This window comes from Aphanomyces astaci (assembly GCF_000520075.1).
Source record: "Aphanomyces astaci strain APO3 unplaced genomic scaffold supercont1.10, whole genome shotgun sequence".
Taxonomy (NCBI): Eukaryota; Oomycota; class Saprolegniomycetes; order Saprolegniales; family Verrucalvaceae; genus Aphanomyces; species Aphanomyces astaci.
The window spans coordinates 230,289-249,233 of NW_009798273.1; the positions used below are offsets into that span (position 1 = coordinate 230,289).

An 18,945-nucleotide genomic window follows, 5' to 3' on the forward strand; every position below is an offset into this window, starting at 1 on the left:
CCGGATAAAATTCCAGAACGATTCTAGATTGGTTGATTTAATGCATTTTATCCAATCACTGACGACAAGGCTCGTTTTGAAATTGGCGCAAAGATTATCAAACCCAGTCGGTGAGTCCTTCCGCATCGTTCATCACCTTCCAGCTTGGTCGGATCTTGATGCGGTTTGCCAGCACTTCAAGCCGAGGCCACGCTGTCGCCGGCTTGGGCATGTTTCGACTACCCCGGATAAGCATCATGAGGTAGAGGTCCAAGGCCGACACGTCGTCCCCGAGCATGTATGGGGAGCTCGTTGCGGCAAGGTGCGAGTCCACACGATCCCACACGGCTTCAATTTGGGCCTGAACGGACCGTTTGACTGCTTCATGATCGACATGGGGGAGATCTTTGGGGTAAAACCACAGTCGGAATGCCGGTTGCAATGTGTTGGCAAGGTGGAACATCCATTGCAAGTAGGTTGACCGCGCCAAAGTGTCATTGGCAGGCGGTGCCAACTTTGCTTCAGGATGGCGGTCTGCGAGAAACATGGTGATGGCAGCGGCTTCATACACGGGATGCAGTCCGTCCACGACTAGGGTAGGAACGAGTCCGTTCGGGTTTAGGCGCAGGTAGTCCTGGCCTTTGTGCGCGCCAGCTTCAATATCCACGAGTCGAAGTTCATGGGTGACGCCATGTGCCTCCAGTTCCACAAGGACGTGGTGCACGACCATGCTCACTGTGGCTGGTGCGTAGTACAGGGTGTACATGTGATTCTTACGGCGCTTTGGACAATAAGACTCAAACCCAACTACAGATACATGGCCATGAATGATGCACGGGTTGAAGTGCTCGTTGCACTTAGATGTCTGACATCTACGGCCAGTCGGTGTTGCCTTCCGCGGCGTTCATGTTCTTCCAGCTTGTGGTTTCTTTGACGCGATGGGCGACACTCGCCACCCGCGGCCATTCCGTCGCTGGTTTCGGCATGTTTCTAGACCACCGCATGAGCATGACAAGGTACAGGTCGAGGGCGGAGACGGACGCTCCTAGCATGTACGACGAATTCGCCGCGACGAGATGGGATTCCACGCGGTCCCACACAGCTTCGATGCACGCTTGGACGTCGGCCTTAACGGTGGCGTGATCGACGTGGGGGAGGTCCTTCGCGTAGAACCACAGGCGGAAGGCCGGCTGCAACGTGTTGGCCAAGTGGAACATCCACTGAGATACGTGGCGCGGCGCTCGTCGTCGGCGATGGCGATCCGCGAGGAACAGCGTGATCGCCGCGGCCTCGTACATGGGCCGCCCGTCGACCACCAGTGTCGGCACTTGGCCGTTCGGGTTCAAGCGGAGGTACTTTGGGTCTTTCTGTGCCCCGGTATCAATGTCCACGAGACGGAGCTCGTGGGGAACGCGCAGTTCCTTGAGCATGTGATGTACGATCATGCTTGCTGTCGCAGGCGAATAGTACAACGTGTACATGGAGAATGGGTTGCGACTTGAAAATGGGAATAATAAACGTGAGAAATTGTGTTCGATGGACGATGGCGTGGAACAGCACAGAACAAAGCTGTGGATGCATCCACAAGAACGTTCGCGGGGGTGCTTGGCTGGTGGAGCAGCATGCTGGGATGCAGATCGCGCATCATTCGCCAATGCTTATGGAATCAACCAGCCACGCTCGCGCTGACGTTGCTGTTGATTCGACCATGGTCGTATCATTGATACATCATGGCCTCGCGTAGAGTACATGACTTCTTAGCAAAGACACACTTGTCATCACAACGTGCGTGAGGCCAAGATTGTAAAGGGAGGCCTATCACATTCAAGTCAAGGACCCATCTACCCATCACCGCCGACGCTGTCGCCACTCGACAGCAAAATGCAGAAATGAAAACAAAAACCGAATAATCGTCTCACTTATCCGGACATTCAACCTCATTTCTATATTCCCAGTCACCAGACACAAGGAGACGAACCATGGTGTTGCGTGCATTTGGGACGGGAGTACTCGTGGCTGCCGGAGGGTACTGGAGCCTGCGCACGTTGGTGCAGGAGCGCACGGGAGACAGTATGCTGCGTCTGGGGGAGATGCGCAACCGACTGAACCCCCCGTTGCGACAAAAGACGAAGAAGGTCGTCGTGCCGGCGTATGCGGTCGAGCATGAATACTACACCGCAGTGCGCGAACGCTGGAACTCGGGCGTGTTGGCGTTCCGCAAGAACGTGATTGACTTCTTTGACGAAATGGACAAGGCCACCAAGCCCCGCGAAGTCGAAGCCACGACGTCCATCACGACCACCGTCCGCGAAGATGGCGACTCGTGGACAGTCGAAAAGTAATTAGATAAGCATGTTAAACACCGATGAATGTACGATGTGAACCTACTACTACCCGATCATATTCCTCCGTGTCGCTTTCAATGGAGGACCCAGGCGTTACAAGTGAAACGCTATGCCATCACCACCACGCCACTATCCATAATCATCCCCTCAACGGTAGATACAGCCTGAATGGAACCACTGGATATCGAGGTCGTGGACGAAGCAGAGTACCTTCGCAGCCTCGTCGCGACTGCCGCGTCCGACGCCGCGGTCCTGCGAGACCAAATCCACCGTCGCACGCAGCTTCTAGACAAGCTCCGCATGGCATACATGCGAGATGTCGTCGTCGTGAAAGATCGGCTATGGAAGCACGGAATTCGCACGGACGCGGAGCTGGCGGCGCTGCCGTCCGCCGATTTCAAGCCCCTCTTGCCGCTGTTCAGTCCGGCCGAGAGTTTGCTGCGGGTCCGTCCGTGCACGGTGAGAGGAGTGTACCTCCAGACCTACCCTTGCTCCTTTCATCGTTTTCTTCGTTGCCAGTCTGGTGCACTACTTCTTTTGTGGCTCACTGGGTGCACACCCATGTAGACTTGCGGGGGCGGCGCCGACTTGATTCAATGCAACGTATGTAGTTGTTTAGTCGTATATATCACCACCCCCTTGGCTATCATGTTCACGTGGCAAAGGGTAATATGACAGGACGAAGCGTGGACCAAGGCTGAAATCGCAGCGCAAGTCGCCACCCAACAACTCGCGACCGTGAAAGCCGCCAAGGATAAGTCGGACGGCGCGCTCGCGGCCATGACGGACGACGCCGCGACGCTGAGTCGCATGCTGGTCAAGGAGCAAAAGGTCACTGCGTTCCTCCAGGACGAGCAGAAACGGTTGAAAGGCAAACTGGACGCGATGGCCGCCGCGCGATCGACCCACCACGCCAGCATGGAAGCCACGGTCGTGCGCCTTCAACACACTGTACGTTCAGCCTATATGAGCGAACGAACGAACGGCATAACGAACCAACTATTGAAGCCACAGTTCAGCAGCCATTAGCCACCCAACACCAACTAACTATATTCAATATCTTGTGGACTAGTTGAATATGCAATCGTGGCGCTACGTAGGTGGCCCAGCTTGAGACGGCCGCCACTACCGCCGACCGTACCGCCGCCACTGCGGACCATACCGCTGCCACCGCCAAAGCCGAGCTGAAACAATGCCAAGACGCCCATGTCGCAGCGATGGCGATGGCGGCCGACGAGATGGACTCCCAGAAGCGGGAATGGCAGCGCAAGGTCGATCGCTGCAACGAACGACAAGCCAAGGCCGCCGACATGATCCAAACCCTCCAGCGAGACATCGAGCGGTTCGAAGCGGCTGCCGCCGCAATGGAGACCCGCGTGGAGCTCAAGCACTTGCAAGACCTGAACGCCATGTCTGGGAACTGGCAGCGAGAGGTGGAGGCGCATGCGTTGACAAAGCAGAGGTCGATGGATGCGATGGCGGACTTGGAGCGGCGGCTCAAGGACGCGCTGGCGGCGATAGAACCCACACGAGCGCAACTTGCAGACACACGCCAGCAACTACTGCAACGAACACGCGAACTTGACGCGGCCACGGCGCAGTACACGGCACTGGACGAATTGTTTCGGACGAAAACAAGAGTGTGGCAGACCACGTACGACGAAATGGATGGCCACTGGCGCGGCACGCTGGTGCGTGGTGGTTTGGATGGAGAATGTATGTGAATTGTCTGTCATCATGTTGTTTATGATGATAGAAATTGGTGCAATGTCGCGGTTTGCGATGGCGACTGCACTTTCAAGCGCAAGTGATGCAGTATGCGACGTGGTGCCACTGGCTTCGGCATGTCCTTGTCCACTCCAAGGCATTGTGGGGCCAACAACGAGCTAAGTTGGAACAAGGGCTGGCTGGTACTACTGTGCTTTTGCTCACATTCGTTTGCAAGAATGCTGCTTCATGCCAAGATGAAAGTTTGAGGATTTCGCGTTGATGGGGGAGGGAGGTATACTTCCAGCAGTGGCGGTTGGTCCCTTTCATTTCTGTGGATTGAATGAATCGCCACATTACTCGATGACTAAAGTGGGCATGACGATCTTGACACCATTTTTTGTCATCGTGGTAACGTTAGACAAGCAAGTCGCATACCGCGACTTGGAACGATCTGTGCACGAGCTGCACGACCAGAGGCGCGAAGTGCGCGAGCTCACGCGCGCGCTGGAGGACAAATTGCGCTCGGCCACCGAAGCCCTCAAGCAGCGCACGTTCGACCATGCGATGGCCAACCGCAACGTCGTGCGCGCCGAGTGCGCAATCAGTCGGCTGGAACTGCAAGTGCAAACCCTCACAAGTGCGCTGGAGAGGCAGTGGGAGGTGAGTGGAGGCATGCTCATGGCCGCAGAAGAGGCGGCGACACGCCACGTCGAGGCCGGCCATGTGTGGCAGGCCACGTATTTGGACGCTCGGGATGAATGGACAGCAGCAGCCCGCGAGATGGAGGCCAAGGCGGGGCTGCTGATGGACGACGTCGAGTGTGCGCGGCGCCAACGGCAGGCCGCTGAAGCGAAAACCACCAAGTGTCTAGCGAGGTACAGTAACATACTGACGGAGAAGTGGCAATATTACGATGCGGGAACCCTAATGTGGGCGGTATATGTGGCGGCAGGTTGAAGGTGATACAGTCGTGCTTGGATGACAAGACGTTTGAATGCATGACGTGGCAGCAGGACATGGCTGCCTTGAGCGCCGACGTAAGTGTGATCCAAATTGACGAGAAAGAGGAAAGAACATAGGGTTGATGTGCATGTATTTTGATGGTAGATGGTGTCGCTCCAACAAAAACTCACGTGCGAGCATCGACGAGGTACAGAGTGTACAGTACATGGGACTTGAAATCGAGTTGAGTTATACTGTACAGTACCTAGTATTATAGCATATTTCCACTTTTGCCATGGATTGGAGTTATAGTTGTCTAGTGGCCATGTACGACGACATGGTGGACAACTTGACCAACGTACTGCGGGACCAACAACAGCGACAAGACGACAACGAACGGACGATCCGCGCATTACGACCCGACGAATCGACGACCACTTCAATGGATTTCAAGTGGATGGAGGCTACGTGTGCTGCCACGAGCATTCAAATGACGTGGCGCGGGTGGCGGGCCCAGCGGAGTCGTCCTCTGAAGAAAGGCATCCACTTGATGGAAGCAAACCATGTGGTTCAATTGACACACGACGGACGGCGCGCGCATCTGCAGCGCCTCCGCCTCGTGCAGGCAACGCGCGCGACGGCCGCGGCGTTGGCAGACGGCGGGCTCGTGGACGTGACTTCGATCCTGGCGCCAGAACATGACGAGGAAGGACGAGGAGGTCGTTCATGTATTTCCACCCAACGACAACAGCTGGCCACCTCATTCCAGTCGATGTCTGGGGGACAATGTCACACAGAACGGGCGGCGGTGGCGGCAGCCAAGACAGACATCGCGGCGCGAATGCTCCAAAACGCGTTGAAGTGGATGCAATGTCGAGTGGAACGAGCTGCGGTGTCCATAGGGGAGCCAGGGCGGATGGCTTTGGAGTCGCGGCTCACAGCGTTGAAATGTCATCTTCGCCGACTCCACCAAACTCTAGTGGGAATCGACGTCGTGTGTCGACAGCAGCAGCGACTCGTGGCGTTGAACGTACCGTTCCGACCTCGGACGTCCACCAAAGGCGGACGGACGGATGTACCGCCGCTGCTCAAGTTCCGACTACAGCACCCGATCAAGTCGTCGTCGCCCCAGTCCAACAAAGCAACGACAAACAACCATCAATCAAGAACACACACGGGGATGTATTATTAAATCGGCAGTGCTTTCTTGGAAAAGAACGCGAGTAGTGTTGTTGGGGTCGCAGTTGGTCGCTTGATGGGCTTCTTTGCCGTGGCGGAGGGTGCGGTCGACTGGGAGACTGCCGCCGAGGACCGACATTTCGCAGGCGTGACAATCCCTCCACTGGTCCGTCGTGGGAACGAGACGGCGGCGGCAGGGGGCGGGGACGAGTTGGGGGTCGGGGGCATTGACGACGCCTGAGGCATCGCTTGCAGCGACTCAAACAATTGCCGCGCCGACGACAGAGGGGATTCCGTGGGGGGAGTACGACTTTTTTTACTCGTGTCGTTCACCACACTCGTGTCCGGCAACGGTCGCTTCATCCCCACACCTCGACTGGCACTGGACGTGGTCGTTGAGCCAGGTCGCCGGTATTGATCCACGAGCCCCAAGATGCCCATCGTCGGCTTTGCCACATTCCGCCTTGGCCATGATGTGCCAGCGGCAGAGGCTGTCTGTTTCGTCGATGGACTTGTAGTGTCCACAACGACAGGAGCAGCGGCAGACGACACGGACGGGGGCGGACAGATAAACGTCGGGGGGGCTGTCGCTGCTTGTGGCAACGACGACGAGATCGGAATGTGGTGGACGGCATGGTACATATCAGAGAGCGCGTCGGCGTCTGCGACAGGCACGCCGACGATCGACGACCCGCGGCATGTCACGAGGTCGTAAATGTCGCGGGTCATGGCCACGTCCGTGTCGTTGACGAGGTATTCACATGTCCGCGCGTCGGCATTGTACACATAATGGTGGTAAAACAGCGCTTCCGCGGCGCGGCAGCGGTCGACGTAATCGGATGGGATGGCGAGTCGACTGTGATCCAGTTTGAGTTTGGCCACGATGCGGTGGAGGCGGAGGTGACCAGGGGCCCCACGGAATGCAAACACATGCTTTTGCGCCGACTAGGACCGACGTCATGTAGGGAAACGAGATGGAGGCGTGACGTACGACTGGACCGATGTTGGGCAACGACTCGATGAAATCGCAACCAGACAAGATGCACATTTGGACAAACATGCGCATGCTGTCGGGCGAGTCGCCGAGAAAGTGGACGAGTTTCTTGAGGAATGGGCTGCTTTCTAACATGTACAGCACAAAACAAAGAATGACCATGCATGATGAAACACCAAGAAATACCAATAGATATTGTATAAATTTAACCGTTTGTCTACTCAATATATTGAATCACGCTCGAGTTCTCTGATTGGCTGACTACGCATACTTGTACCCCTTTGTGTAAGAGCCAATCAAATAAATCCACGCAAAATGGGATGAGCCAATACTAGCGTCGATTCGACTTGGGGTCTGGAAATTCACAATAAATCAACATTATGGCAAAGCAAATGCATGCGAAAAATCGACGTCGTGGGTGGTGTTGCTTCGATGGATATAATACATTCATCATATGGAGTGTGTGAGACGGGAATGGACGTACTGGGTGTGGCGCCGTACGATCTCAAAATAGCCTTGGACACGACCTACATACAAATCCAGATTGAGAATGTCTTGGAAGTACTGTATAGTCCTGTAATGGAGTAGTGAAAGAAACGAGGTATAGAATAGAACCAATATGGTCAATGGCGCCATCAACTGGATATGTAAGTCAACGGAACGTACTTTGCACATGCCAGAAGGAGATTCTAGCTTGAGAAGGATCGGCACGGCGACGTTGGCGGTGATGCAATACACGAGGATGTCCGAGTCTTCTGTGATGATGGCGGACGCTTTGTGCACTTTACATAGATATACCAACTGTGCATCGGCTTCAAATGGACTAGAAAGGGCAAGGAAGTCAATCCATAGGCATGCATGATGAAGCACGCGCACATACGCCACGACAAACTCAACGTTGGCCTTGCGCAGCGCAGCATGGACGGCATAGATGATCTCCGACGTGACCTTGATCGACTGATGGAAGAAGCGTGAGCGGTGAGGAGTAAGTATGGAGAAAGGGGATGCATGCTTACCCGCTGGAACATGTTGTGCGCTTTCATCATTTTCTCCTTGCGCTCGTCGCCGTGAAGGTTCTGCGCATCATGCAAGCTTTTCATGGCCAAGTCACGATTCGAGTCTTTGAGGCTCTGACGCTTGTCGTGGGTATTGGCCTACATTGCATTCGATATCAAAACGTCATCGCAGGAAGGTATGTATTGTACTTTCAACGGGACTTTCTTGCCGTCAAACACCAAGATGGGATGGATACCGGCGTTCTTGAGCAGTTCCACGCGACGCATGACGTAAGTAATGTACGTTTGCGTCTCGTTGCCTAGTGCCAAGTCGTATGCGCACCCGTAGCATCTACGAGGGCTCGTCAACTCTCCAACCGACATTGCGTTCGTTGTCATGACATGTAGCATCATTCGTAGGGTTGGATGTCGTCTTACGCCTTGTGCAGCCACGATAGCGCATCTACCACGATGGTCTTTCCCTTGAACTGACTCAAGTTCGCAACTTCATATGCCTCCTTTAGCTGCGTCGGCAGGCCCACGATTCCCATACTCTGCCGTCGTAGGTTGCCGCGCCTTTTTGATGTGGGGATAGCCAATCCGGATAAAATGGGCTAGATTAGAGTGAATATCCGGATATGTGGCCATTGCGCGCGAATTGTCCAAATCCATTTTCCTTTCCACGTGACATGAGCAGCTCGCTGTGGAAGTCGGCGGATGCGGCAGAATGGCGGGCGATGTACGATACATACGATAACGTGCGTGAGTCCCTCGAGGTGAGGATGGAACTTGTTGAAGGAAGGCCATCATCTATGCCTCCTGGAGACCAAGGATCGACAGCTGTTGATCTGTAGGACAAACTCGAGGCGCTGGAAAAGTGGTTCCACGCGGAATTGCCACTGCTGGTACGAGCGCAAGGATACATCACGCAATCCCAACTGTCCAAGTTGATGCAATGGAAGCTCTCCAAGGGGAAATGGTGCGTAATTTTCCGTCATTGCAATACGAAGGGAAAAACGAGTGATGGCTTCATCGACATGACATGTAGGCGGCCGCGACTCCAAAGTTTTGTGGATGCGCTGACCGACAAACAAGTGCAAGACCTGTCGACGAAAGCATTCGTCGCATGTACGAAAAAGTCGTATCGCGAGGCTACTGCGGTCCTGTCCGAGCTCAAGGGCGTACGTTCCACGTGCCTCTCCATCGAATTTCTCACTGCTTTTCAGGTCGGTCCCGCCACGGCTTCCGCAGTTCTCGCCGCCTTCGATCCAGCTGTTCCGTTCATGGGAGACGAAGCTCTCAACGCATTGACCAGTGTGACATCATCACCATTACGATCATCGTCATATACATGGTGCAGAGTTGGATTCATTCACCTCTCTACTCCTCCTGTCTAGGCGAGATTGGTGCACGTCAGTACACGTTGCCCCATTTCGTGCGCTTTCTCGACACCGTTCAAGCCAAAGCGAGCGCGTTGAACGAATCGATCACCGACGACGGCGGCCACGTTTGGACAGCGCAACAAGTGCAGCTCTGTCTCTGGCTCGAACAAGCCGCCCAATCCTCTCGTTCAACGACACCCAAAGCCAAGCCTCCAACGAAGAAGCGCCCAAAACGATCTGCATCCTCCGAATTGCAGCTACCAGCCAACAAACGCACGACCCGTCGATCGTCCACGCGCTAAATATAGTCGTGTTAAAGCCCAGTCTCGTCACTCAACCCTTGCGGTGGCCCAGCGTACGAAAACCCTGAAAACCCGCGATACTGGCTGCCGTGGCTGCTCCAGTCGGACGACGGGTGGTGCTGGCTGGTCACGACGAACGAGTTGGGATCCATGGTCGAGTCTTCGTGGCTGTGCTTGATGGGATGAGGGTGCTGAGGATGATGGGGATGGTGGGGATCGTTGAATGATGACGCGTCCGACGTCGAGCACGCGCTGGAATGCGCGCCAGAAAACTTTTCGCTCGTGTACTGCGACCCAAAGTTGCTCACGTCAAAGTCGTTCTCGATTGGTGGGACAAACTCCATTGCGTACCCTTTGGCCGCCACCTACACCACATATTGTACCCGATTTCAATCCCCCATCTCACTATATATATACCAATCCATATAGACAAGCATTCATTGATTTATAGTATTTATATAATCCTTCATCTATATATATAAGCCCATCAAATAAACAATCAATCATCATTTAAACATTTCTTCATCTATATATATATATACCCATCAAATAAACAATCAATCATCATTTATATAATCCTTCATCTATATATATATATCCCCATCAAATAAACAATCAATCATCATTTATATAATCCTTCATCTATACATATATATATCCCCATCAAATAAACAATCAATCATCATTTATATAATCCTTCATCTATATGCCCATCATATGTTCGAGCACTACTTGGGCATCTGTACTGTATATATATATACTTTGAAGTATACAAAATCATTCCAGCCTCTATACACGTTTGAACGAATAAACATGAAGAATATATATATATATATATACCTTGTCCCAGTCCAAGCCGGCAAAGAACGGATGGTCTTTAATCTCTTCAAACTTGCGGCCGACCGTGCCGAGGCGAAGTCGCGGCTGTTTGCAGAGTAGTCCGTGGATGAGATTCGCCGCGTCGGGGGACACTTGCGGCGGGATGATGGGGTCTTGGTTGACTACGTTGGAGAGCAGGCGCATCTGCGAGTCACCTCGGAATGGATGGACTCCCGTGAGCATTTCGCATGCGACGATGCCGAGACACCACCAGTCGATGGGTTTCCCGTGCCCCAGATGGAGCAGCATTTCCGGCTACGATCGCATGCGTCATCACACAATGATATGTCATTGGGTTATACCGCCATGTAGGCTTCCGTGCCGCAAAACGAGTGAGTCACTTGACACAGCGAGTTGCTGCGACCGCACGACGCCGGCGTCACTTGCACGTCGGTCGCGTCGTCGTACTCTGGCGGATCGAAAAAGTGCGACAAGCCAAAGTCCGTGATCTTCAAGTGCCCGTCCGCGTCCACGAGGATCTATTATCGCAATTCAGCATGACACCGCCATTCAAATCGCGTAGTCGATTTGAAATTGGAGTGCTCACCATCGAATATGACCAGCAATCGACAGACAATCATCGAAAATTCACCAATCAAAACACGAATAATCTCAAGTGGCCAATCAAACGATCCACAAAACGACCCGTCCAACTATTAATAGTGTGTGTTTGACTGAAATTAGTGTGAACCTGGACGACCTTGACAAACAATCACGATTTCGATCGATTTGGCAAAGAATTGGCCCAAAAGTCAACCAAATGTTGGGTAAAACAAAACACAATATATATATTGTCGATTTGATGTACAAATTTGGGGGGAGGGGTGCAATCGAATCGCGCCGACGAAATCGATCTGATTGGTTGTTGAATTTCATTGAGAAATGGGTTTTGATTGGCTAATAATGTTGAGCTCATCTGAGGTAGCCAATCAAATCGATTTCAATTCCAACGAGAAACCACAACACAATGAAATTTCACTCGAAAGCTCAATAAAACTCGTACGTTTTCAGGCTTGAGGTCGCGGTACACAATGTCTAGCGCGTGCAAGTGCGCCACCGCCAGCGCGATCTCGGCCAAGTAGATGCGCGCTCGGGGCACCGACACGGCGCCATACTTGCGCAGATGGGCAAACAAATCGCCGCCCTGGACAAAGTCCATTACCATGAACAGCCGCTTCGTGTCCTACATATATGTGGCACATAATATCATTTTTACTGTATATATATATTTAAACATATTTGAAAAATACATATGCCACGAATAACGGGTATGTATGTATGTACCTGGAACGCATACGCTAAGGCGACTATGAATGGATGCTCCACTGCCGCTAAAATACTGCGCTCGGTCCGTGTGCGTTCAATCTATATCGTGCCTTGAGATTTGCGTTGGATTTGATGATGGTTTCCACATATTTGTTTGTTTACGGTAGTATACATATATATAATATTTATTTCTACCTGAATGTCGTGGACCAATTCTTCTTTTTTGAGGATTTTCATCGCATGCACTTTGTGCGTTTGACGATGCCGGACTTGCATCACCTTTGCAAAGCCCCTACGATGTGCCAATAAATATTTTTTAAAATATATAATGATACGAATATATTAAGTTTCTAGACCAAATAAAACCAAAATAATCACAAGAATAACACTCGATTCCACGGGAATTAAACATATTATTATCAAATCGATCGAAATTGGAGCTGTCGGCAGAATCGAATAATGGCTTAGAGAATGGATTCAAGAACGAACTGCCTAAGCCAATCAAATCACGTTCTGGTACATTTCTGCCAATCCAAACGTTTGACTCGGCCCCATCTCTCCGCATTGGACAAAATCATATATATATATATATACTAATCTTGGTATAGTATACTTTGTATAAGCTTAAATTACATCAAATGGATTCGATTGCTATTTGGTAAAATGACTCTAAGTCCAAATTTAGATAAACTAGTAGATGATGGCGTACCCGCGACCAAGCACCGCCAGCAATTCAAAGTCGTCTAGCCCGACCTTGGGACCTGTGGCCGCATCTCGTTCGTCGTCCAACGTGCTGACACCCGTACTCCTTCGAACGAGGTCGTCGGGCACCGTCCGATCGTACGGGACGTCTCGTAACGATGTCTCCATTTGCGACGCCCCGTCCACAACCAATCCGCACGTCTACAACCGCACTCGCATTTGTGTGAGGGCGGTTTGGCAGTGTGTTGTGGTGTACCTGCGCGTCAAAACTGCGCGCGATCAGCTGATCAAATATCAGCTTGGCCACGAACGACGGCATTTTGCCTTTCAAGCCGACTTGGGTCACCACCGTAAGCATGCTCGCGTTCGGATTGCCAAGAATCGGCTCGGCAATGTGCGCCAGACACAGCACTTCGCCACGTGTATAGTGCTATCCTCATAACAATATGTATATATGATCGCCTTATATTCACACTGTATATATATATATATATATATATATTCACACTGTATGTATATATATATATATATATTCACACTGTATGTATATATATATTTATATATTCACACTGTATATATTATATATATATATTCACACTGTATATATTATATATATATATATATCCACACACATAATACATAAAGTTTATTTAGTGGACTGTACAACTTGAGTATATGTTTAGTATTGTGCATTATACCCAAATATTTTGGACTTGTGAGTCATTTTGCCAAATAGCAGCATTCGAATTCCTTTGATCGAATAATTTAAGCTTGTACAAACTATCCTTTAATCAAAGGAATTGGAATATTTTTTGGTTGTCACGTATTATAGAGTTGTTGGATCAAACCTGATTTTGAAAGAATCAGTCGGGTATGGCCAACGTTTAAAAGAAACAAAGTCCCATGAACCACTTTTTATTTTTCGGCAATACACGTGATATTTTTGGCAAAAATGTGTTGCATTCTCCAAATATTAAGAAAGTGAATTTTGTTTCCACGTTTTGCCGATTTGTTCGAATCTCTTGTCAACATATATTGTCGATTTGATTGTACAAATTTGGGGAGGTGCAATCGAATATATCGCGCCAACCAAACCGATCCACAATCGATCTGATTGGTTGAATTTCATTTACAAGGTTTTGATTGGTTAAAACTTTCGAGCTCATCTGAGGTAGCCAATCAAATCGAATTAAATTCCAACGAGAATCCACACCACAATAATGAAATTTCACTCGAAAGCACAATATTACTATTAGTATTAGACACATCCAGACTATCGCTTGGAAGTCAAAACGAATATAAACGTGCAAACATTGCACATCGAGTCGTACATACCTCCATTTTAGACGGAATGTCGCGATGTTCCACGGAGATCTCGTACACACAATGCGCGCCATTATCCATGGAAAAGCAATCTTGAAACGTGACAAAGTCTCTAGCTGAGAGGACCGCGGACGGCGACGCCATCGTCCGGTAGAGCACGCGCTGGACGCCTCCGTCCGTCTTGCCCCGACCACCACTCGACGACATGTGCTGCTGCTTCTCTCCTTCGGGGTACATGCCGGCCATCGCTTCAGACGGTTGAACAGCCCACGCGACTTCGTCCGGTATCGGGTGCGCCTCGTCCACCCATGGCGCGGCGGCGGCTCTGGAAAACACTTCGTGGACGTACGCCGTGTTTTGTTTCAGCTTGTTGCGTCGTCGATGCGCCATGAGCAGGTCTTCCACCGTCTGGCTCGACTCGAACAGCGCGTCCATCTTTCGGCGCTCAGACGGATCCAGAAAGTGCTGAACAAACGTGGATGGCGCCACGTGGACTGGGCCTACCGTGAGCACGGTCTGCACCCCCCCCGCGGCCGTCCGGCAGAATATGCGCACGTCGTTGCCGTGGTGCCCGGTGATGTTCTTCAAGTACATCCAGTTCTTGTCGGAGGCGTCGGCGGCCTTGAGCACTTGGTTCCGCAGCATGTGTACAGACGTTTCCCGTGCGTGCATATTGTGCGATGAGAACGCTGTCTTCATGGCCGTTACGATGGGCACCGTGAGGGCAATCGAATGATGGGTCGTGTGAGGGGAAAAGTAAAACGAACACGTGGCCGAGAACCCCACGGTCGACGTCGGCGCCACGGCAAGGATCGACTCGATGGGACAAAACGACGACTTGCGAAGCCGTGCCGCGCGCTGTTCGTCCACTAGCGACTGTGTGCGAGCAGCTGCGTCGGACGACGCGATCTCGTCATGATGATACCATGGATCGTACCCGTCCATGGATCGATTCTTTTGCTGGACGCGATAGCTGGACGAAGACAAGCTGCTCTCAATCCAACTCCTGCCACCGCTATATATGCCGCGAAAGGCAGACGCAGGTGGACGGATCCTTCTTGACGGACGTGGAGAGGGACGAGTAGTTGACACTGCCGCCTTGCGCACAGGCGTTGCTTCGTCCTCTAGAAATCGGAACAGATGGCTGTTGTCGAGAAACGCCCCGTCCGAGTTGGAGAGGCCGCGGATGAATTGGTTGCATAACAAGCGCTGCCCGAGCGACACGGCGGCGTCCCGGGTCGGCGCGTGACCTGCAGAAACAAGGAAGGACACGGCCTCCGAGCCAACGAAGCAGAGGGCGTGCGTTCGGAGGAACGAGCGCCGATCCTTGATCTCTAGGTTGCTTCGCAGGCTTGTCGAGACCTCCTGGAGCAAGATCGCATCCTTCGAGTCACCGGCGGGAAAAACGGATGCAGCGGCCCCACTGCGCTCAGGAAGCTCTGCGCTGCTCATGTGGGTTTGTTATTTTGCTTTACCGTATGAGTGAAACGTTTATAAAACGTCTTTTTTGGCGCGACCATGATGAAGTCGATGGAATTCGTGTTGAAATTTCGTCGCAGCATGATTATCGATCACGGTGGCGCTGCCAATCTGTGGAGGTAACGAAACGGTGACAAGCAAACTGCGGCAGATGATTTCATGCAACAATGCCAAGTACTACTACTGGAATACTGACTTCCGCTACTAAGTATGTACCAGATAACTCCAGTGAGTTTTCGTATCGCACGCGTTTCGAACACTCTGGCATCAAACGCGATGGCCTTTTTATCCGGATACGGGGCAGCCATCTGGTATCGTTCCTTCCGGTTGTTTATCTTGCAGTTTGTATGTCCAGATAATTCAAGCAAGTAGACTTGATGAAGAATTCATTTTTCTGCATCACGATGTCGACGAAAGACCAGTGCAGCGGCAATGGCAGTCCGTCGTCGTCCCACCCGATGACGACGATGCGCATCTTCCAGCTCACGATGGGCCTGCTCCTCTTGAGCACGGTGGGGTACATTGCCAAGTTCACCACGATATGGACCACCCCTTCGCTCAAACTCACGGTGGACGAAGTCCAACTGGGGCACATGGCCCACCTCAGCGAAGTGCTTGAAACGCGCGGGAGAAATCGGTACTTTGTGCCAGACTACGACGCCGCCGAAACCTTCTTGCGCTCTGTGGATTTGACTGAAGGGCCGTTGTTCGTGCTGCTCATGAGTGGCGAAGACAACGGGACGTATTGGTGCGGCGACTGCGAAAGAGCGCGCAAACCGATTAGCGACGCCCTGGCTCGTGCTCCATCCAACATGCGCCTGTTGGAAGTGAGCGTTGGAGCTCCAAGCGACTGGAAAAATAAGTTCAACCCCTTCCGCACCAAGTCTACGTTCCACATTCGCAAGATCCCGGCCCTGCTCAAGTACGATGGCAACCTCAGGACGTCACATCTGCTGTCCGAGTCCTTTGCCACGCAGCCTGCGCTGTTGGACTTTGAGTTTGCTTCGAACCCTCACGCCAATAAAGTTCTCCATTCTCCGACATCGTACAAGACCATTCGAGATGCCAACGTGATGGTGGCGTTCCTTGAAGCGTACCAAGGCGACTACCCGCTGTTCCTGTCGTTCTCATCGGCCATCAATGAGCATACCGGTGGGTGTAATCTATTCATTTATTTATTTGGCCCCATTATCTATTTTGAAGTATTGTCTATATCACGATCATATGTTATTGTCCATTAGTAGAGTCATTTATGTTTATTTATTTCACATTCCTTTGGTAGGCCGCCTGTGGTGCCCATTTTGTGATATTGCCGACATTCCGATCCATTACTACTTTGACCATTATGCCCCATCGAACGCCGTGCTTGTCACTGTCGTCGTCGCCGACACATACTTGGCATGGAAAGACAAGAAGAATCCATTTCGATTGCAAACCATCGCGAAGATCTCTGGCTTGCCGACGCTGTCCCGCGCCGTCCGTGCCGCGCCGACGGATGCGGTGACTACGCGAGAGTATTATCCATTCTTTGAGAACATAGACGCGCTTCAAGCGTTCTTTCAAGCCCCCAAGTAACACGGCGATAGCCCAAGTAATAGGAGGGGCTGGGTTTTGCTTAGTGTATTCTTAACGTTAGGCCAAAGTAGACGGGTAATTAATGTGAAAGTTGGTGTGGAATCCTGGACGACTACTGGTATCGTCTTGGCTGAATGGTTTTTTGGTCGTGGAGCGATGGAGCAGGTCGTGGAGGTCATCGTACCCGCCAATGTACTGCCCCCGCACAAACACTTGGGGCACACTGGTCACGTCCGACCCGACCAGGTCGCACAGAGCTCGAAGTGTGATGTCCACCCCCACTGTCACGTCACGATACGACCACTTGGCGTTGGACAGCGCCTCTTTTGCTAACACGCAGTACTTGCACTGGGGTTTCGAATACACGATCGCATCCACGTATGGCAGGTATTGGGCAGCTTCATGAGCATCGGCATCGTCGTCGTAGTCTGTGTCGATGGCATGAAGCCCACACTCTTGAGCGCGGCCATGGAATCGCGTGGCCCGGATGTCCGTGTCCGCTTCTGTCATCGGGCGACTGGAATGCGCGTCGCCCACCGTGGCATACCCGAGGGCTTTGAGTGGGTGGAACGGTAGGTTGTGCCTGGCCATGTACGTGTCGACGTCATGTTGCGTCCAGCTCAAGATGGGACAGATCTTTAACCGACCGTTGTGCACGTGTACAATGTCCAGACGCCGCCGACGGTCAGTCTGGTCCGCTCGCAGCCCGACCAAGAGGGCCGTCGCCCCCATTTCCGCCAGCGCACGCTCCATCGGCTCCACTTTCCGCAGCAAGCCGTACAATTGGTGGTCCTCTGGTGAAGACGACTCGTACAGTTTGCCATGCACAGCCTCCATATGCGCGGGGGACGTCTGGGGGTGGTACACGCGTAGATTCAGGTCGAGGGATTGCTGCAGCGCCGTCGCGAATGCGTATGTTTCCGGTGGCAAGTACCCCGTATCGACCCACACCACCGGCACGCGATGCGGTTGGTTGGCATGTTGCGTAACCAAATGCAACATCACAGCGGACTGTATGCCGAAACTAGAGCTCAACGCGAGAGACTTGCCAAATGAGTTGGCAGCCCACGCCACAATCTCCGCCGCCGACTTGGACCGCAACATCGTGTTGAGGTGAGCCACGTACGCCGGGGAGAATGTAGTCGGAGCTGGTGCAAGGCCGCGCAAAGTCCACTCGTCCGCTGAATAGGTTTGCATCACGACAGGTACTTAGTATCGAATAAGTAAGTATTCTCGATAGTGATAAATCATTCATGTATAATCCACACGAGGAGTTTACCTTTGGAACATTGTTTTGTGTGGTGGCGTTCGAATTCGAACCACCCCTGGGTTGGATAGTGAACAGTCGCGACCTTTTGGGATCTTGCGAAACGGTGCAACTCTATCTATTACTCCCTCCGTTCCAAAATAATTGCGCGAGTTTCAGGAGGGTGTACATGACACCTCATTATATTTCGAAGGTAAATTGGAAACCTGTTGTCGCCTGCCTGGATTCGAAATGCGTTGCTTTGATTGGATCATTACAACAAGCGTAGCCAGCGCTCTCTATTGGTGCGATGATGAGCGGGAAATATCAAGAGTTGACGGCGCTATGGTGCACGTCATCTATAAACTACCAACTTTTCACAAAATTTTCTGACTTCTATTTCATATTCATTACTCAAAATTGCAGCAAATAGAGACGTATAATCGACAGATCTCAATGCGGTGAAGAAATTCTACGTCTCAGATTCAAATTTTGTGATGAATTGGTCGAGAAATAGATATTTAACCTATCGGTATTTTACATGGGCGCTTGGATATTTGGCCATAGGGGTGGCGCGCTCAAGTGTATCTTGATTTTTGTATGTGACTCTTATCCGTATTTAATATCCGGAGGCAGTTGGGACCTTT

At 51.8% G+C, this 18,945-nt stretch overlaps 9 protein-coding genes across 9 annotated transcripts; 4 read left to right on the forward strand and 5 right to left on the reverse strand.

The window, feature by feature from the left end:
• Positions 1–10: 10 nt before the first annotated feature.
• H257_05336 (hypothetical protein) lies at positions 11–756 on the reverse strand. The gene has a single exon (XM_009830179.1). The coding sequence runs from the start codon at positions 743–745 to the stop codon at positions 98–100; it is 648 nt and encodes a 215-aa protein (XP_009828481.1). The 5' UTR covers positions 746–756; the 3' UTR covers positions 11–97.
• Positions 757–797: 41 nt separating this feature from the next.
• Positions 798–1,847, reverse strand: H257_05337 (hypothetical protein). Its single transcript, XM_009830180.1, has one exon. The coding sequence runs from the start codon at positions 1,458–1,460 to the stop codon at positions 852–854; it is 609 nt and encodes a 202-aa protein (XP_009828482.1). The 5' UTR covers positions 1,461–1,847; the 3' UTR covers positions 798–851.
• An 84-nt stretch (positions 1,848–1,931) lies between these two features.
• H257_05338 (hypothetical protein) lies at positions 1,932–2,347 on the forward strand. Its single transcript, XM_009830181.1, has one exon. It carries the CDS (start codon positions 1,959–1,961, stop codon positions 2,319–2,321), a length of 363 nt encoding a protein of 120 aa, XP_009828483.1. The 5' UTR covers positions 1,932–1,958; the 3' UTR covers positions 2,322–2,347.
• A 145-nt stretch (positions 2,348–2,492) lies between these two features.
• H257_05339 (hypothetical protein) lies at positions 2,493–6,004 on the forward strand (the record flags this gene model as incomplete). The annotated part of the gene is made up of 10 exons (XM_009830182.1): positions 2,493–2,783; positions 2,892–2,927; positions 3,003–3,275; positions 3,425–4,015; positions 4,081–4,234; positions 4,453–4,909; positions 4,987–5,071; positions 5,142–5,184; positions 5,297–5,918; positions 5,983–6,004. The coding sequence occupies 10 exons, from the start codon at positions 2,493–2,495 to the stop codon at positions 6,002–6,004; spliced, it is 2,574 nt and encodes an 857-aa protein (XP_009828484.1).
• A 145-nt stretch (positions 6,005–6,149) lies between these two features.
• H257_05340 (hypothetical protein) lies at positions 6,150–8,708 on the reverse strand. The gene is made up of 8 exons (XM_009830183.1): positions 8,583–8,708; positions 8,355–8,496; positions 8,166–8,303; positions 8,030–8,106; positions 7,816–7,972; positions 7,634–7,676; positions 7,147–7,277; positions 6,150–7,100 (listed from the first exon to the last, which is right to left on the reverse strand). The coding sequence occupies exons 1-8, from the start codon at positions 8,693–8,695 to the stop codon at positions 6,165–6,167; spliced, it is 1,737 nt and encodes a 578-aa protein (XP_009828485.1). The 5' UTR covers positions 8,696–8,708; the 3' UTR covers positions 6,150–6,164.
• Positions 8,709–8,821: 113 nt separating this feature from the next.
• H257_05341 (hypothetical protein) lies at positions 8,822–10,327 on the forward strand. The gene is made up of 5 exons (XM_009830184.1): positions 8,822–8,920; positions 8,999–9,123; positions 9,193–9,325; positions 9,371–9,458; positions 9,542–10,327. The coding sequence occupies exons 1-5, from the start codon at positions 8,834–8,836 to the stop codon at positions 9,826–9,828; spliced, it is 720 nt and encodes a 239-aa protein (XP_009828486.1). The 5' UTR covers positions 8,822–8,833; the 3' UTR covers positions 9,829–10,327.
• H257_05342 (AGC protein kinase) lies at positions 9,594–15,468 on the reverse strand. The gene is made up of 9 exons (XM_009830185.1): positions 14,011–15,468; positions 12,932–13,105; positions 12,683–12,876; positions 12,169–12,265; positions 11,992–12,072; positions 11,711–11,890; positions 11,010–11,186; positions 10,669–10,962; positions 9,594–10,193 (listed from the first exon to the last, which is right to left on the reverse strand). The coding sequence occupies exons 1-9, from the start codon at positions 15,448–15,450 to the stop codon at positions 9,840–9,842; spliced, it is 2,991 nt and encodes a 996-aa protein (XP_009828487.1). The 5' UTR covers positions 15,451–15,468; the 3' UTR covers positions 9,594–9,839.
• A 396-nt stretch (positions 15,469–15,864) lies between these two features.
• On the forward strand, positions 15,865–18,331 carry H257_05343 (hypothetical protein). Its single transcript, XM_009830186.1, has 2 exons — positions 15,865–16,629; positions 16,760–18,331. Exons 1-2 carry the CDS (start codon positions 15,882–15,884, stop codon positions 17,050–17,052), a joined length of 1,041 nt encoding a protein of 346 aa, XP_009828488.1. The 5' UTR covers positions 15,865–15,881; the 3' UTR covers positions 17,053–18,331.
• Positions 17,110–18,323, reverse strand: H257_05344 (hypothetical protein; the record flags this gene model as incomplete). The annotated part of the gene is made up of 1 exon (XM_009830187.1): positions 17,110–18,323. The coding sequence occupies exon 1, from the start codon at positions 18,247–18,249 to the stop codon at positions 17,110–17,112; it is 1,140 nt and encodes a 379-aa protein (XP_009828489.1). The 5' UTR covers positions 18,250–18,323.
• Positions 18,332–18,945: the final 614 nt, after the last annotated feature.

Excerpts from the sequence above, each read along its gene's own strand:
- H257_05336 (XM_009830179.1), bottom strand. The coding sequence starts at position 745 with ATGTACACCCTGTACTACGCACCAGCCACAGTGAGCATGGTCGTGCAC.
- H257_05337 (XM_009830180.1), bottom strand. The coding sequence starts at position 1,460 with ATGTACACGTTGTACTATTCGCCTGCGACAGCAAGCATGATCGTACAT.
- H257_05338 (XM_009830181.1), top strand. The coding sequence starts at position 1,959 with ATGGTGTTGCGTGCATTTGGGACGGGAGTACTCGTGGCTGCCGGAGGG.
- H257_05340 (XM_009830183.1), bottom strand. The coding sequence starts at position 8,695 with ATGGGAATCGTGGGCCTGCCGACGCAGCTAAAGGAGGCATATGAAGTT. Across the intron at positions 8,107-8,165 it reads CGCACAACATGTTCCAGCGG|TCGATCAAGGTCACGTCGGA; the intron begins GTAAGCATGCAT and ends TTCTTCCATCAG. Across the intron at positions 7,101-7,146 it reads TGCCCAACATCGGTCCAGTC|TCGGCGCAAAAGCATGTGTT; the intron begins GTACGTCACGCC and ends CGTCGGTCCTAG.
- H257_05341 (XM_009830184.1), top strand. The coding sequence starts at position 8,834 with ATGAGCAGCTCGCTGTGGAAGTCGGCGGATGCGGCAGAATGGCGGGCG. Across the intron at positions 8,921-8,998 it reads ACGTGCGTGAGTCCCTCGAG|GACAAACTCGAGGCGCTGGA; the intron begins GTGAGGATGGAA and ends GTTGATCTGTAG. Across the intron at positions 9,326-9,370 it reads TCCTGTCCGAGCTCAAGGGC|GTCGGTCCCGCCACGGCTTC; the intron begins GTACGTTCCACG and ends ACTGCTTTTCAG.
- H257_05342 (XM_009830185.1), bottom strand. The coding sequence starts at position 15,450 with ATGAGCAGCGCAGAGCTTCCTGAGCGCAGTGGGGCCGCTGCATCCGTT. Across the intron at positions 13,106-14,010 it reads ACATTCCGTCTAAAATGGAG|CACTATACACGTGGCGAAGT; the intron begins GTATGTACGACT and ends TTATGAGGATAG. Across the intron at positions 11,187-11,710 it reads GCGACCTCAAGCCTGAAAAC|ATCCTCGTGGACGCGGACGG; the intron begins GTACGAGTTTTA and ends TTGCGATAATAG.
- H257_05343 (XM_009830186.1), top strand. The coding sequence starts at position 15,882 with ATGTCGACGAAAGACCAGTGCAGCGGCAATGGCAGTCCGTCGTCGTCC. Across the intron at positions 16,630-16,759 it reads GGCCATCAATGAGCATACCG|GCCGCCTGTGGTGCCCATTT; the intron begins GTGGGTGTAATC and ends TTCCTTTGGTAG.